The sequence below is a fragment of the Haemaphysalis longicornis genome, unplaced genomic scaffold (genome assembly GCF_048455015.1).
Source record: "Haemaphysalis longicornis isolate Haplotype H1 unplaced genomic scaffold, Haemaphysalis longicornis Haplotype H1 scaffold_6, whole genome shotgun sequence".
Lineage (NCBI taxonomy): Eukaryota > Metazoa > Arthropoda > Arachnida > Ixodida > Ixodidae > Haemaphysalis > Haemaphysalis longicornis.
This window is the reverse complement of record NW_027526407.1, coordinates 172,678,391-172,695,621: the sequence shown is the minus strand read 5'-3', so window position 1 is coordinate 172,695,621 and position 17,231 is coordinate 172,678,391. Positions and strand designations below refer to the sequence as shown.

General features: G+C 47.7%; 1 protein-coding gene across 1 annotated transcript in view; it reads left to right on the top strand.

Annotated features, from left to right (window-relative positions):
- Window positions 1-594: 594 nt before the first annotated feature.
- The window catches only part of LOC144143373 (lysosomal acid lipase/cholesteryl ester hydrolase-like), a 49,761-nt gene continuing 33,124 nt past the window's right edge, over window positions 595-17,231 (top strand). Inside the window, exons 1-2 of the mRNA XM_077675138.1 lie at window positions 595-720; window positions 10,301-10,393. Coding sequence (XP_077531264.1) covers window positions 595-720; window positions 10,301-10,393 — 219 coding nt within the window. The remainder of the gene's footprint in view (window positions 721-10,300; window positions 10,394-17,231) is intronic.

Genomic DNA, 17,231 nt, shown 5'->3' with positions numbered 1-17,231 from the left:
GAACTAAGCGCCGTGAAGGTATGCTTCCGTCGGTAAAAACAAATGCTTGGTGGATTTAAACCTCGATTCAAACAGTGAGAAAATAGTCGAAACGTAATACAAGCCGGTGCGACTATTTTCCTCCGCATTGCTTCGCTTGAGCAACGCCGGGATGTTGTTCAGCCTGAAACCTTCTGATAGCCCTGATTTGCCAGTAGGAGGTCGGTAGGAACCAATCAGGGCGTCGGATGATGGCTGGCGAAACGCGTCATCATCGCGGACGGGCAAAAAGTTTAAGTTGGCCAACTTCTGGCGGGAAGCAATTATCGGTCGGAAGGCGCCGCGTTCTGGCCGCTTGAATGATTGTTGCCGGAACAGAACGACCTTGCCGGAGGTACCGTTTATAGGCCTTAGGCGGTTAGCCATTTTAATTGAAAGACTTACTCATGACATATGTATTTCGGTGCGTATTATGTACAATTTGTCTTTTTATTAACGCGTTTTGTTATTCAAATTTCCCGGGCAGAAGTGTCGCCGGTGTGGCTACAATATAAAGAAATTATTCGCGCTCTCACCAATGTTTCTTACAGTTTCGATGAAATTGGAAGGTTCGACATGCCGGCTGCTGTGGATCATATCCTTAACAAGACGGGCTTCAACAAGCTGGGCCTCGTCGGGTTTTCACAAGGATTTACAGTTTCTCTCGTCTTCTTTTCCATGTGCACGGAGTACAACGATAAGGCAAGTGGAAAAAGATAATCCGTACAATTTCTGATAAAATACAATATTTTTACATAAAAGAGGAAGGGAAACTTATTTGTGAACGTCCAGTGAGAACACTGGAAAATATTTAGAAAAGTTTTATTTTTCAACACTTCTTACAACGGCATTGCATGAGGCAGAACGAGGGTTTTGTTTAAAATACTTAGTTATTTTTATGAATTGAAATTATTTGCATAAAAGAGATGCTGTGCGTTTTTTTCATGTAGTTTTGCATCGTTGAGTGCGTTTTTCTCAACTAACGAGAAGAAATTTCTGATCGAATTCGTTTATTCTAGTGTTACGTTATACAATTTTAAGAAAGTCGGAAGTTTTGTGCGAAGTATTTCAATTCGCACATTAAAATTTAGATGTCCACGCTTCTAAAATCACGCTCGCCTTTGAGGCTACGATTTCAGTTGTCGATGTGAACCTTGCAGTTCAATCATATTGAGGCAGAAGTAAAATTTATATTGAGGAATCCGCAACTGTTTTGCTCATTTTCTGAATGCAGAAAACGGGCATTTGAGTTAATGAGGGCGACAAAACTTTGGTAAAACTAAAAACGTCTTTCTCAGAAGCTCCAAGTTACGGACAGTTTGGCGCACGAAAGAATCTCAAAAACCATTGTTAGGCCTCACATTGATGGCAGCAAGTACAGTTTTTAGATGAATATTCAATTTCAATACGAGGGACCAGTGTAAAATGGTGATAGTAAAATTATTTGGCATGTTAGGAACTGTTCCACGAAAACACTCAGAAGTATTTACAGAGTAAGTTTTCCACCCAAGTTTTTAAAAGGAAAGTAGGTTTGAAAAGGTATTCGTGGGCTCAGTCGTCTTGGATTCAGCCCTGAGTCATTGAGTCACTCAGTCACACAGTCACGCCGTCTCACAGTCACGCGGTCACTCAGTCACGCAGTCACGCAGCCACGCAGTGACTCAGTCACTGAGTCACGCAGCTGTATAGCCAAAGCCAATTTTTCTCGGGCTGCGTTTTCGCCAACACGGCTGAACCAGCAAAACAACCTGCTATTCGGCTGCTATTATCCAGGCCTCCCTCCATATTTTATAGATCTACCATGAACACTGTTCAATAAAAACCAACATGGTTGTTACGGACCTTTTTCATATCTGGCTTGGTGCACCAACTTTGCCTGGCAGTGCCGCCTGAAAATTGGGGATTTATATGTTCCAGCAGTACTTTGGTTAAAACACACGCGTCCCTTCATAAAAAACTGAAGTGGTCCGGAGTAGTTCCGCTGCCAGGAAACTGACCCGCTCTGCTGCGGCGATAGGAATGTAAGTGCAATGTACCTAGAGTTTAACGAGAACGTGGAGAACTTCGAAACCGGGATGGGCAAAATTACCTAAATAAGATAATGCAAGGTTGTACTTTCCAAGCTCGATCAAAAATGTGTTTCATACTTGCACAATTTGTAAGGTCCCCCCCCCCATCACATCAAGTTCACTATGAACGACTAACGCCTAGCATCGTCATTCGATACTGTTTAGTGTACCGTTAAAGTGTTATGGTGGCGCACAAGGTTCTCACCAATCCGGGTTGCGCTCCTTGTACATTTATTTCAGAGCTTTTGATATCAGAATTTGGAGTGTATCTACAGAGAAGGAACGCTTCGTATAAAATTTTAGTGTATCACCACGCATCATCGTACAGGTCATAATCATCGCCTTCTCAACAAACGCAGGGTAGTCCTTATCAGATCATACTCCCTATGCCCTTATCGGGTCATGATGAATGATGAGCAGAATCTGGATGATGGATGTAAAAGTCTGCGCAGTCGTGTCACTCCGCAATAATGAAGGGAAGAAACGCAAAGCACCGGAATCCCTCTTTTTATGAAATATTCATCTTTAATACATAACTCCTTCATGCTGCCTTAACTAGAGTGAAAACATCATTGTTCATCCGAAAGATTTTGATATTGTCAAAATGGCCGATGCCGCGCGCACATTCGAAACCAAAAGAATTATTCACAAAACCCATAGTTATTGGAGGTTTTCAACCTCTCTAATTTCACTCCTTGCGTGGAGGAGATTCTCTTCAGTTAAAAAGAATATTATTTTATCAGGCAGCGCAAAAAACCATGCCCAGGTAACAAGCATAGCAAGCACGGTTTCACGTGAATTGCGTTAAGGTATGCAGACCATTTCTGTCATTCGTTAAGAAAACAAGCGCTTTATGCTGCTATCAAAAGAAAGGAAAGCATTGAGCAGTAAAAATAATCAAAATACCGTAGAATGTGCCATAGCAAAAATGGCAATGCCGGTTCCATTTCATCAAGAAACATCGCAGGAATAAGGAAGATGATGTTATGTAATTTGGAGTGCATCTTCAGACAGGGAAAGCTTTGTGGAAGATTTTACCAGCGCACTTTTTCCGCATTTATATTCAAGCAGACAATAAAAAGGTGACGCTGTTTTGAGTACCTTCGAAGACTTATGGCTATGCTCTAGAGTCCTCTCTTGCAAGGCACGACTTGAGCATTGCATTGTGTCTTGCCCATGCTGTAAATGTTCAACTTATCCACTCGAAGGAAACGTGCCACACTTCCCTCCCGGAAAAAAAGCCTACAAAGACGTAGACACATTTATGGTGTCTGAAATAACGATGTGATTGTGTCCCTGGCAGGCTACAGAGTATGTGAATAGTTTCTTGGCTATGTATTAGTTGCTGAAAAGGCGTCCAAATTACCGTAGCGTGCGATTTTATTCGTTACAGGGTCCACGATATGTGTATAGCTAGCCTATGTCTCTGTCTGTCCATTCGGTTCATCGGGTGCATTTCAAATATATGACGATGTAAATGGTGCTCAAAGGTAGCCGCTAGTTTTTCTGGGTGAACGTCAAAGATTGTTGACGAGGAGATATTTCAACGTGCATTGCATCACACGTATTTTGCTAGGGGGTAAACTAAATCCCCCAAAAATACATTACACTTCCCTTTGTTTCGAACAAGTGCGAACCACCAAGCTTATTTCATCTTGTCCTACACTAGCACACCCATCACCAACTGGTCAATTTAGTGCTGAGAAAGTTTGTCGCTTTTTATAAACCAATATTGGGCGTGTTATTTAAAAAAATGTCGCATGTTTTGCTTTAGTCGACTCAACATCCGCAAAAATAATAGCACTAACTGAAACTGGGTTAAACGAAAGTATTCTTAAAGAAAACAATTTTTTGTGAATCAGGTTTTAACATCTTTCGTTGTGATAGGCAAAACCGTCAAATCAAAACACGTTATCTTGTAGTACCAGTGGTTATTAACACTTTCCTTGAATGCGTAGTAACTTGTATTCAATTCCCATCACGTAAAGTCATTGTTGGTGTTTTTTATCGCCCACCTTATTTGACTCATGGGTTCACAGCATAATTCCTTCACGTTTTTTCTGAACTTGAGCTAAATTTCCACAATCTAGTGTAATCATTTTTGCGAACTTTAATTTTGTCAGATATAACATGGGAAACACTATCAACCCGCAGTGCGCAGGGTGAGTCCCATGCGTTTCTTCATTTTTGCCATGATTTCAGCCTGACCAAATTATTATCATTACCAACAAGACGGTCTACACATTCTTCAAATATTCTTGACTTGATCCTAACTAACAATCTAGATATATGCACCGAAATAACTCATATCGATGGTTTGTCCGATCATGATGTGCTAACCGGTCGCCTCATTCCGTTCCTTCCCAAAGGCAAATTATCAGCAAACAGATTAGGTGCTACAAAGAGCTAACTTTGATCGCTTTAACAGTGTACTAATGGCTTTCGGAGTAAAATTTCTGAGTGCCAATTTATTGCGCACAGTAGAAGAAAACTGGTTGTTACTTAAACGCGCCCTTATTATTCCCATAGATAAATACATCACGGTCATCTCCATACCATTCCATAGCACAGATACCTGGTATTCACAGAAACTTCGTCGCCTATATAACAAGAAAAAAGATTGTTCAGGCAAGCTAACAAAAATAAATAATCTCGATCCTGAAAACGCTACAAAGCATGCGATGACGACTACCAAAAGTTACTCAAAAGCACCCGCAGACAATTCTATACACATGACCTATCATCTATGTTTCAACAAACTCTCGGCGCTTGTGGCGTGTCAATAGTCCCAAACATATTGCTGACATCTTCCTTACTTATCAGAACAGCACAGCAGTAACTGAACCAGATTGTTTCAAACTACTCAACGAAACATTTCCTGGGTATTCACGCGTGAATATTCAGAACCATTGGCCACCATCACCACTCGTATTGTCTCTTCTATGACGAAAATCATAATTACTGATTCTAGAATTTATTCTCTTCTTACTAATCTCAAGATTTCTTCAGTGGACAATACTGGCTTAAATGAAACAATTCTAAAAAGTTTGGCACCAAGAATTTTCCCAATACTGTCGGTACTGTTTTCGCAGTCACTATCAAGGGGCGTAATACCCCAAGATTGAAAAGTGGCCAAGGTGGTACCATTCTTTAAGTCAGGTGATCGTTCCTCGCCCCTTAGCTATAGACCCATTTCTTTAACAAGTATCATTTGTAAATTGTTTGAGCATGTCATACATTCACAAGTCATTAAATGCGTCAAAGAGAATAACTTCATATTTAAGAATGAGCACGGTTTTCGAAGAAACTATTCCGGTGACACAGCTCGCTGGCTTCATTCACGACATACATTCATCTATAGATGCAGGAGTCCAAATAGATGCCATTTTTCTAGATTTTTCAAAAGCGTTTGGCCGTGTCCCTACTCGTCGGCTCATTCACAAGCTCACTAAACTGAACATTGACTCTGGTATTATCACATAGAAGAATTTCTAACAGGATGCAATTTACATCAGTTAACAATCACAACTCATCTCTAGAACCGATGAAATCTGGTGTACCACAGGGACGCGTACTTGGGCCTCTGCTTTTTCTTATTTATAGTATTAACGTATCAAACGGCGTTAAATCTAATATCAGGCTGTTTGCAGATGGCTGCGTAATATATTGTAATATTCATTCTAACTGTGATCATGACATTCTTCCATCCGACCTAAACCGACCAAAATGGTGTTCCACCTGGCTAATGACTCTAAACCTTGGTAAAACAAAATTAATGTGCTTTACTTATCACGCACTCCGCCCATCAATATCGTACATCTTAAACAACAATCGTGTGGAAAAGGTTTCTTCCTACGAATATCTTGGTGTTCTCCTAACCCCTAACCTGACGTGGAATAATCACATTGGCCACATTCTCGCATCTGCAAACAGTTCTCTTGGCTTTCTTAAACATAACCTCAAACATGCTTCTGCCCACTTACGTAAATTGGCACACACAACACTAATAAATCCTGAAATAGAGTACGCTTCAGCTATATGAGATTCTCATCAAGCTTATCTAAGAGCTGACTTGGAAGCCCTACAAAACCGTGCTGCATGCTTCATATATTCGGATTATTCCCATCACACCGGCCTAACAGAAATAAAAAAATACGCAGAGACTGAAGCCTTATCTCATCGTCGTTGTGTATCTCGTTTAACACTGTCATGAATGTTGGGCCCGACCGCGTGCAGAGCATTGAGCCGGACTACTTTCTACACAAACACACGCGTTATATTCAGCAGGCAATTCAAACGGGCAGGTACCAAAGAGGGAACACAATATTTACAAGACAAGACTCGCAGAGTACTGGCGAGGAACTAGTACACTACAGTCCACCGGGGCTGGCACGATGGATGGAGCGGAGACGGGGCAGTGACTTTGGTGAGTCGACGCGAGGTGGCAGTTTGTCGGCAGAGCTGACGAGATGTGTGAGCCGAGATGGCTTAACCCGGCGAAGAACGTGGCGGTGCCGATGATTAGCGGCGGGAAGAGTTCACTTTGGCTCGAAATGACGCCTCGCTGCCCGCGCTCCACGTCACCGGCAGACCACTTCCTCTTGGGCCGAATCCCGGATTCTCCCGGCGGCGTCCAGGGCTGTCGTTGGGCGTACGCCGCGACGGACGGAAACTTAAAAAAAAGCGTCGGTGACGGACCTCGGGCCTACACCGCGAGGGCGCCGTCCTGCTGTCGTCTTGCCCGACCGCTTCCTAGCTCCTTCCCTTACTTCTTCCCTGCTGGCCCTTTGCCGTAGGCAAGCGCTACACCCCTGGTTCGCCGGATTGGCCACCACACTGCACTGGCCCTTCACTACACTACCCCCCTCTTCAGAAAGTTCTAAGAAAGAACTATTCTCCAGATGTTGGGGATGGAAACAGCCAGTCAGTGTCGAAAAGTCGAAGAGAGGGTCTAACCACTAAAGTCACACAGCACAGTCGAGTTTGTAGAAAAGAAAACAGTTTACACACCAGAATTCAAGCAAGTCACCAAAAACAGTTCCCATTGGCACGAAACAATTCAAGCAGTTCTCCAAGTTACCAGAAACAGAAACGTCTACGGCGTATTCGCTTGAGTGCACTAGAAGAACAAAACAAAAGCGTCCGAAGCTGTGTACAGCCGGAACACGTTGTCCAGAGTCACACTTCCAAGTACATGCGTGCGTATTTGCCGGAAGAGCCTACGGTTGCCTAGAACCTCGGCGCCTCTTCCGCTTCGAGGAGCATGAACCTCTGCTGTGAAAGACACACTGGTTGCCTTTTCTGCGCCTCTTACTAGGCTTTCTGTGTCCTGACAATCCGGTTGGAAAAAAGCAGGATTGAAATGCGGTGAACAAGTCACGTCTCGTTCTGGTTTGTGGCTTTCGCCTCCGTTGGCGCTTGCTTTTAAGGGGTTTGCGCGAACAGTAAGGTGGAGTTCCTTTATGTTTTCGCGGGTTCATCCGGAAAGCAGTGGTTGGTCCTGCATAAAAGATGTCCAACCTCAAACTCTCACGGAGTAGTGAGCCTGTTGAAAATCTTTTAGTTCGACGCGTTACGTGGTGTTTGTTTCCTCTGCTGAACTTACGAAAACACCTAGGCTCGAGATGGTTGGAAATCAAATGGAACTGTCGCTGCTAGGTTGTGCGGCAATTCGGGGGGCAGTCCGATGTTTTCGAGTCCGAATGCGTCGCAGTCTCCTTGTGGCTCTTTCGTTCCCGTGGTCTCTTTTGGGAGCCCGAAAATGTCTCACTGGCGACTGCGAGTCCTTTGGGAATATTGACTTCCGGACCGCTGTTTGAGTACGCTTCGAGAATAATCGAACCCGGTGCCTTGTCTTCCTCAGGACATTCCGCGTTGTCGTATTAGTCTCTGGTGCTTGCAAACCAAGCTCTCGTTGAATAGGCACTGAGCAATTAGGAGGGTGGATAGAGGCGGCGCCTGCCACCTGTACGGGGGTATGCGATATGTCGGCCGGACGAACGAGGCGTATGCGCATTCGAGTGCGGCAATTTCCTTGTTCAGGGCGGCAATCTTTCGTTCATCCGCGTCGTTCCTTTCCTCGTACTCTCTGAGTGCCTCCCTGCCCTCTTCCTCTTTTCTTTACTGCCATTGTTTCAGAATCACATCTTTGTGCTCACCAGCGTCTCTCAAGAGTGCAACATCAACACGTAGTCGCTTCGCCTCCCTACTCAACGATAGCTCCCGTTTCAGCCTCTCCTTCTCCGTGTCGAAGTAGTTGCGGAGGGCTGCACCTGTCAGTCCCAAGTCTTGCCCCGCCTTGGTTATTCTTTCCAAGCCCGCTATATACATGTTCGAATATTTCCGTGGTTGTAGGGCTAACAGCAACCGGACTCCTCTCTAGGGGTAACACGCGAATCCTGGCAGGCTCGCCACTTTTGTCATGAATGTTAGGCCGGACCGCGTGCACAGAAATGAGCCGGACTACTTTCTTCACAAACACACGCGTTATATTCAGCAGGCAAGTCAAACGGGCAGGTCTCAAAAGAGGGAAGACAATATTTACAAGACTCGCAGAGGACTGGCGAGGAACTGATCCCCAACAGTCCGCTGGGGCTGGCACGATGGATGGAGCGGAGACGGGCCAGTGACTTTGGTGAGTCGACGCGAGGTGGCAGTTTGTCGGCAGAGCTGACGAGATGTGTGAGCCGAGATGGCTTAACCCGGCGAAGAACGTGGCGGTGCCGATGATTAGCGGCGGGAAGAGTTAGCTTTGGCTCGAAGCGAGGCCTCGCTGCCCGCGCTCCACGTCACCGGCACACCGCTCACTCTTGGGCCGGACCCCGGCTTCTCCCGGTGGCGTCCAGGGCTGTCGTCGGGCCTACATCGCGACGGATGGAAACTTAAAAGGAAGCGCCGGCGACGGACCTCGGGCCATCACCGCGAGTGCGCCATCCTGCTGGCGTCTTGCCCGACCGCTTCCTAGCTCCTTCCTTTTCTTCTTCCCTGCTGGCCCGTTACCTTCGGTAAGCGCTACACCCCTGGTTCGCCGGATTGACCACCACACTGCGCTGGCCCTTCACTACAAACACTATTTCACAAACATTACTATCATTCATCTTTTCACAATGATTTCATTAGGGAACCTTGAGCCATCTTCCCGCGCCGTGATCATCCACACAAAGTCAAACGCGTCAAGTGTCGTTCCCTCGTATTTGCTCAATCATTCATACCTCGAACCACAATTGTACTGAATAATCTGCCATCCCACGTTGTGATCGAATCAAATGTGTCGAAATTTACAGATGCTCTAAACAGAAATATGCATACTTCACACCATTTTACTGCCTCATTTGTAAATTTGTTTTCCCTTTTTTTCTTATCTTCCTTTTCGCACGCTAGTTAACGTCCCTGTGACGATGTACGAATTTTGGCATACTGCTTTCAGAACTTTTTTACCTTTGTGTGTCTTCTCTGCGAGTGTTTCCTTTTTACGTGGTGCACTGTCATTTATTTTGTCTTTTTGCTTTTTGCTTTTGTGTTTTGTTTTACCTTTGTGATAGTAATGAGCACCCTATGTAATACCCTCCAGCGGAGGACCTTTAGGGTTATTTTGAAGTAAATAAATAAATAAACATATCCAAAAACTGTCCACATGTTACAAATATCTGCGAATCGTCTCGTACTAAAGCACCCGAGGTGGCTCAGTGGCTAAGGCATTGTGTTGCTGAGCCCAAGGGCGCGGGTTTAATCCGACTGCAGTGACTGCTTTTCTGGTCAAGTCCGTGCTAGGAACTCAAAGGAAATTATGTGCGCCCAGAATGCGATGATAGTTCAATCGAATAGACGCCGGTTTCATAACGCGGGGACCCAAGTTTGATGGCGAGCACGGAAAGCGTTTTGTTTTTTCACTTCCAATTTTCTGCACATGTTATTGACGCCCGGAGACGCTAGCTCCGTACCCTCTTGGCTTTTGGGGTGGCCCAGTGGTTAGGTTACCGGTTTCACGGCGTAGAGGCCCCTGTTTTGATTTCCGGGAGATCCCTAACCATGTTTTCTTAAGGCTTCGATGTTTTTTGCACGGCAGGCATAAAAGGCTCAGCCTGGACTAGCTATGGTGTTAAAATAAGTAATGAAGTGCGCGCAACATATGAATGCAAGTATTGCGATAATATCTTCCTGTATTCTTCCCGTACGCATGTGTCCATATTCTTAGAAGTACTTTACAATTGTAGGTAAGCCTTTTCGTTGGATACGCTCCCGTGGCAAACATAACGCACTTTGCATCACCCGTCCGCCTCGCTGTTCCCTTCGCCGAAGTGATAACGGTAAGTAAACTACGAAAGCAATACGTCATATGAAACACATTGGCGTGTGTTAAATGCACTGTTGGAGGCCACGGGAAGATTTTAGCCCAGGCAACAGACAGACTGTCAGTTGTGCCTACGGAAACCCCGGTTACCTCGGTAGGATATTACAATTCAAAGGTACATGTACGGAAAGGTGTATTGTCATGAAGCCAAGGACGAAGCAAGTGTCTTGAAGGAGAAACATGTTTATTGGAGCGAACTTGTGCTGCCCTAACAACTCAAAAGAATACAGAGGCGGCGAAGCAGCGGTCAACAAAGTGACTTGAATGGGCGAGTGTCGTCGAATCGAAGGCCGCGGCGTCTGCTCTGCAGGCTTTTATTTTTCGGCGCGAGTGTTTCTGGAACCGTCGATTCACACCCAGAACAGTGTAGATCACATAAGATTATTCTGGGGCTAGCGACGTTAGGGCGAAACAGTCTGCTTATTTGAATGTGATAGCCTGTGTGGCATAAAAATAAAGAATGCAAGAAGCGCTTTGCTTGGAATGCAGATAACACAGCCGGCCTGGCCCGGCAGCAAAAACAAACAATAAATAAACAAACCCATACATGGTTCGCGGCTTTACCCCCCTTCTAAGAGTGCATCAATCTGATGCTAAAATAAAAGACAGTCCGAACAAAAAAAAAAGTCCGTCCTCTTGCATAGTAAGGCGTCAAGCGAACCACGTGGACGACTTCGGGCCGCGTGCGGCGTCGTTATGTCCGGAATCAGCATCGGGGATCACCTCGTAGGTAAGTTGGTCGACACGTACTAAAATCTGGTAGGGTCCGAAATACCGTCGCAGAAGCTTCTCACTGAGTCTGCGTCATCGGATGGGAGTCCAGACGCACACACGATCCCCTGGGTGGTACTCGGCGTCTCGGCGTCGGAGGTTGTAGTGCCCGGCATCCACGAGCTGCTGGTCTGTTGTACAAACTCTAGCGAGCTGGTGGGCCTCTCCTGCACGCTGAAGGTATCCCTGGACGTCGGGGTTGAGGTCGTCGTCTTCTACATGCGGAAGCATGGCGTCAAGCATCGTAGTCGGCCGTCTTCCGTAGACAAGCTCGAAAGGCGTCATCTGCGTAGTCTCCTGGAGAGCCGTGTTGCACGAAAACGTGAGAGACGGGAGCACTTCGTACAAAGTCTTATGTTCAACGTCAGCGTACATTTACAGCATATCTGCGATTGTCTTGTTCAGACGTTCCGTTAGTCTGTTCATTTGGGGGTGGTACGCCGTCGTTCTTCGGTGATCCGTTTTGCTGTAGCGTACTATCCCTTGCATCAGCTCCGCAGTAAAGGCCGTTCCGTGGTCCGTGATTAGGACTTCCGGGGCTCCATGTCGCAGCACAACTGGCTTATGAAGAACTTTGCGACTTCCTGTGCAGTCCCCCTCGAAAGAGCGGTGGTCTCTGCGTAGCGCGTGATGTAGTCTGTCGCCACGACAATCCACTTGTTCTTGGATCGGGATGTAGGGAACGGGCTCAGAAGGTCCATTCCAATCTGTTGGAAGGGCCTCGATGGGACGACGATCGGCTGCAGAAGGCCGGCGGGTCTCGTCGGTTTCGTTTTTCGTCGCTGGCAGTTACGGCAGCCCCGAACGTAGTGGGTGACGTCGGATGTAAGGCGGGGCCAGTAGTACTTTGCCTTGATTTTCCCGATTGTGCGGGTTGTGCCGAGATGTCCGGAAGAAGTGTCGCCGTGGCACGCTTCAAAAATTTCGTCAAGGAGCTCTGCGGGGATGACAAGTAGATAATGCGTTCTCCTTCCGGGGCTGAAATTCGTCTTCAGGAGGACGGAGTTTTTGAGGCTGAATGCTGGTAAGTTCCGCTTGAACGCCCTAGTCAGGGCGACATTGCGTCCTTCGAGGTCATAACGCGCAAGTCGGGGTCAGCACGCTGCTGGGCGGCTTGGTCGCTCTCCGTAACGACTCCGAAGAACGCGTTGTCTTCATCGGAGTCTTGTGGTGGTGGGTCGATGGGGGCGCGGGACAGGCAGTCGGCGTCGGAGTGTTTCCTGCCTGATTTGTAGACGATTGTAACGTCTAACTCTTGCAGGCACAAGCTCCACCGCCCGAGACGGCCAGAGAGGTACTTCAAAATGGCGAGCCAACACAGCGCATGGTGGTCTGTCACAACCTTGAATGGTCTACCGTACACGGATGGCAGAAATTTTGAAATGGCTCATATAATTCCACAGACCACGGCTGCCAAAGGCGATTACTTTTTCGCAACCGCTTTGCTTTTGGACGAGGACGGCACCCAAGCCTATATCGCTGCCGTCGGTGTGCATTTTCGTTTCGGCGTTTTCGTCGAAATGAGTGAGCACGGGCGGGTTTTGCAGGCATTGTTGCAGCTCGCAAAATGCTATTTCTTGGGCGTTTCCCCACGCGAAAGGGGTGCTATCTTTTGTCAGGTGCATGAGAGGTGCTGCAATGCCTGCGAAGTTTGAGACGAAGAGCCGTTAGTACGCGCACAGTCCGAGAAATCTTCGCACGCCCATTTTGTCTTCCGGTCTTGGGAAGTTCACTATGGCTGATGTTTTCGCTGCGTCAGGCAGGACTCCCGCGACGTTGACAACGTGTCCCAAAAGCTTGAGTGCCTCCTAAGCGAAGCGGAACGTTTCAGCCTTTAGCGTCAACCCAGACGTGCGAATAGCCTCGAGTACAGCCTCCAATCTTGCAAGGTGTTCGTCGAAATTTTGGGCAAATACCACAACGTTGTCGAGGTTTACGAGACAGGTGGGCCACTTCAGGCCGGCTAGCACAGTGTCCATGACTCTTTGAAACGTTGCTGGTGCCGTGCACAGCCCAAACGGCATCACCTTGAACTCGTATAGACCGTGAGGGGTTATAAATGCAGTCTGCTCTCGGTCTCTCTCGTTCATTTCAAATGCCAGTAGCCGGTCTTCAGATTCATTGATGAGAAGTACCTCGCGTGGCAGAGCTGGTCGAGGGCGCCGTCGATTCGTGGCAGGGGGTACACGTCCTTTTTGGTGATTTTGTTCAGTCGCCGGTAGTCAACGCAGAACGTTAAAGTGCCGTCTTTTTTCTTCACGAGTACGACCGGCGCAACCCACGGAGACTTTGATGGATGTATAATGTCGTCGCTGAGTATGTCGTCGAATTGAGTCCGGATGGCTTCGCGCTCGTGTGAAGAGACGCGGTTGGGCGACTGTCGGGTAGGTCGGGCTCCATCTTGGGTTATTATCCGGTGCTTCGCCAGAGGTGTCTGACGTAATTTTGTGTTCGACGAAAACCACTCGCTGTTGCGACGCAGCAAAGTCGATAACTTACTCCTTTATTCTTGCGGTAGCACCGGATTTACGTCGAATGGATGCGGAAGCTTGAAGGTATCTTCGTGTGCACGTTCAAAGTGATTGACTGCGATCATGTCACTGGCTTCTTGCGTTTCTTCGAGGAACGCAATTGAAGCGGCCTTGTTTAAATGCTGGTGCTCCTCGGTGAAATTGGACACCGAATTTTGGGATTTCCGTTGCTTAAACCGCGAAATGCCTCTTGCGATAAACACACCGCAGTAGAGAAGCAACCGTTGATCACTCTCAACGGTAGCGTCGTCTTCAGGAGTAGCACCTTCACAGTACACGGTGATCATCAAGCTTGCGCGGGGTGGCAGGGTTTTGTGATCGTCGGCGATCCTGACAGCAGCACGGTGATGGAGTTCTGCTGCGGCGTCTCGGAGTGATCGGAGGCAAAAGTTATCGACTTGGTCTGTAGATCAATTATTGCGCCGTTGTCCGTCAAAAAGTTTATTCAGAGAATTACGTCGCGGGAGCACTTAGGCAAAATGGCGAACGCCGCAGAGTACGTTGTGCCGTCTATGGTGATGCGCGATGTGCAAGTTCCACTTGGAGTCACGGGGTGGCCTCCTGCTGTGCGAATGTGTGGACCGTCCCATTTGGTCATAACTTTCTTCAGCTTAGACGCAAATGGTCCGCTGATTACTGAGTAGTCGTCTCCCGTGTCTATGAGGGCGACTACATCAAAGCCGTCGATGGACAGCTGAACGTCGGAGGCCGCTTTCCTCGAGTTTCGGGTACGTCGGGGCGTCGCATCTCGGCTTGTACATGTTGACGCTCGGTCACTATGTGTCGTAGTCTTCGTCATGTTCTCAGCGGCATGTTCGGTCATGTCAGGTACGCGTCACGCCGTTTTGCTGTCGTCGTGTTCTGGAGTCATGTCAGGGTTTGATTGGGTCGTTGGGCTGAGGGCATGTCGGGAATCATGGTATTCAGCGAGTCGCGGTGTCGTTGGAGGGTTTTAATTTTTCGACGGTCGTGCAACTTTACCTCCAGAGGTTTCGGCTTTTAGTTTCCCCCGCGTAGGCTGCGGGACCTACCACGTGAGAAGTCAGCAGTGCTGGGGCGGTTCGGTGACTGATACGGGTAGGACGACGGTGAACGGTTGAAGCGGGCTGGTCCTCGGTTGGTGTTGGAGAGGTATTCTTCAATCTCAGCAGGGCGCTGGCCGTATCAGGGGCGTGGGGCGTCGTCCGAGAACCCTCGCAAACCGAGCCTCTTGTAGGGACAGCGACGGTAGATGTGGTCGGCCTCTCCGGAGTGGTAGCACAGCGGGCGATTATCGGGCGTTCGCCACACGTCGGTCGTCCTTGGCGTCTGGTATTGGTCTACAGGGCGTCGGGAGGGCGGCTTTGGACGGCGGTATGGCGCGTCCTCTTAACCATGGGTTGGAGCAGGGCGGGGTTGACGAAGAACTGTGCAGTAGGTCATCGCCTTAGGCTGACGGGGTGCTTCTGAAGGCGTAGAAGTCCCCAGCGCCTGTTGAACCTCTTCTCGGACGACGTCAGTCAGTGAAGACATTTGAGGTTGCGGCGTCGTTGGAAAAAGCTTCTAAAGCTCCTCCTTGACCACTTCTCGGATGGTTTCGCGCAATGTATCGGAGCTTACAGTTGCGGCACCGATGTTCTCCGAGAAAAGTGCGTTGACAGGGCGGTCATACTGCCTCGTTCAAATTTCTAGCGTCTTCTCCATCGCGGCCGCCTCAGACGCGAATTCCGCCACCGTCTTCGGCGGGTTACGGACTAGACAGGCAAAAAGCTCTTGCTTCACTCCTCGCATTAGAAACCTGAGCTTCTTTTCTTCGGTCATTTCGGGGTCCGCACGGCGAAAACGTCGCTTCATCTCCTCAACGAAGATCACGACCCCATAGTTGGGGTTCCGCACTCGAGTTTCAAGCAAAAGCGCAGCTCGCTCTTTTCTCACCATGGTAGTGAAGGTCTTAAGGAACTCCCTTTTGAATTGAGTTCAGTCGGTCAAAGAGCTCTCATGCTTCTCGAACCAAGTTCGAGCACCCTCTTCGAAGTAAAAGAAGACATGCCGGAAAGTTTCTTCGTCGTCCCACCTGTTGAAGATGCGGACGCGCTCCAGTTCCTCCAACCATTCTTGGGGGTCTTCAGCGGGGGCTCCCCGGAACGATGGCGGTTCTCAGGGCTGCAGCAGGACGATTGGCGACGTTGTTCCTTGCCCCATGGTGTTGGTTGCAGCGTCCCTTCTCTTGGGCCCTTCTGTCAGAAGACCTAACTCGGGTAGCAATCCTTTCAGTTGGCAGCTTTCTCTGGTGGGACTGGCTTGGCAGCTTCCAGATGTCGTAGAGAGCATAAATGCTTAGTACGCAGCACCTCCACCAGATGTCACGAGGCCAAGGACGATAGAGTTGTCTTGAAGGAGAAACAAGTTTACTGGAGCGAACTTGCGATCCCCTAACAACTCCAAAGAGTACAGAGGCGGCGAAGCAACGGTCAACAAAGTGACTTGCACAGGCCAGTGTCGTCGAATCGAATGCCGCGGCGTCTGCTCTGGAGGCTTTTATCTTTAGGCGCGAGGGTTTCTCGAACAACCAATTCACATCCAGAACATTGCAGATCACAGAAGATTATTCTGGGCTCGGGACGTTAGGACGAAACAGTCCGCTTATCTGAATGTGATAGCCCGTGCGGCATAAAAATAAAGAATGGAAGACTCGCTTTACTAGGAATGCAGATAATGCAGCCGGACTTGGCCCGGCAGTAAAAACAAACAATAAATAAACAAGCCCGTACATGGTTCGCGGCAATATGTAGATGTACCATGGCCATGTAAAGCAGAAAAAAACAAAATAACAAAACTCTCAGTTGTGTTACACAACCTTTTTTCATTCACCGCAGTCAGACTTAGAAACAGCCCTATACACTCCCATGGTAACCTATATGGCAAAAAAAAACAGAAGAAAGAGAAGTTGATATCAGATTGAATAAAGAAAGATCTGCGGGAAAGAGTATGTTCGGATGACACATTTTCTGACCCGTGAGAAATCGCCCCCCAGTTATAGTGAAATACTGCGGCTTTAGGTACTGAGAGTGGTTAGTATGAACAGCCCGCACACACTAAACATTTTTACACCCTTTTAGCCAGAAAGGGTGTAGAATAAGTGGAAAAAAGGTGTTGGGAGGCCTTTACACCCTTTTTTTTGAGTCTCAACACCCTTTTCCGAGCTGTACGCCCTTTTTGTTTGAAAAAAAGGGTGTTGATCAACTTCAACACCCTTGGTTTTTCTTAGGGTGTTGAAAGGGTGTGGAAAAGGTGTTCAGCTGTTCATTGAATAAGGCCATGTTCGGATGCATAATAGCACTGTAAAGAAGAAGACATCCCCTCATATACTCCTCTACTCGCAAGAAATTTCCAAACGCAAAAAAAAATAATTGCTCCTATCCAATGATCGCTCGTTTCCTTATGCGGTGCACCACATGCCCCAAGTTTAGCTTTGGCACGTGAAACACCTATTTGAACCTTCAAAATTAAGAA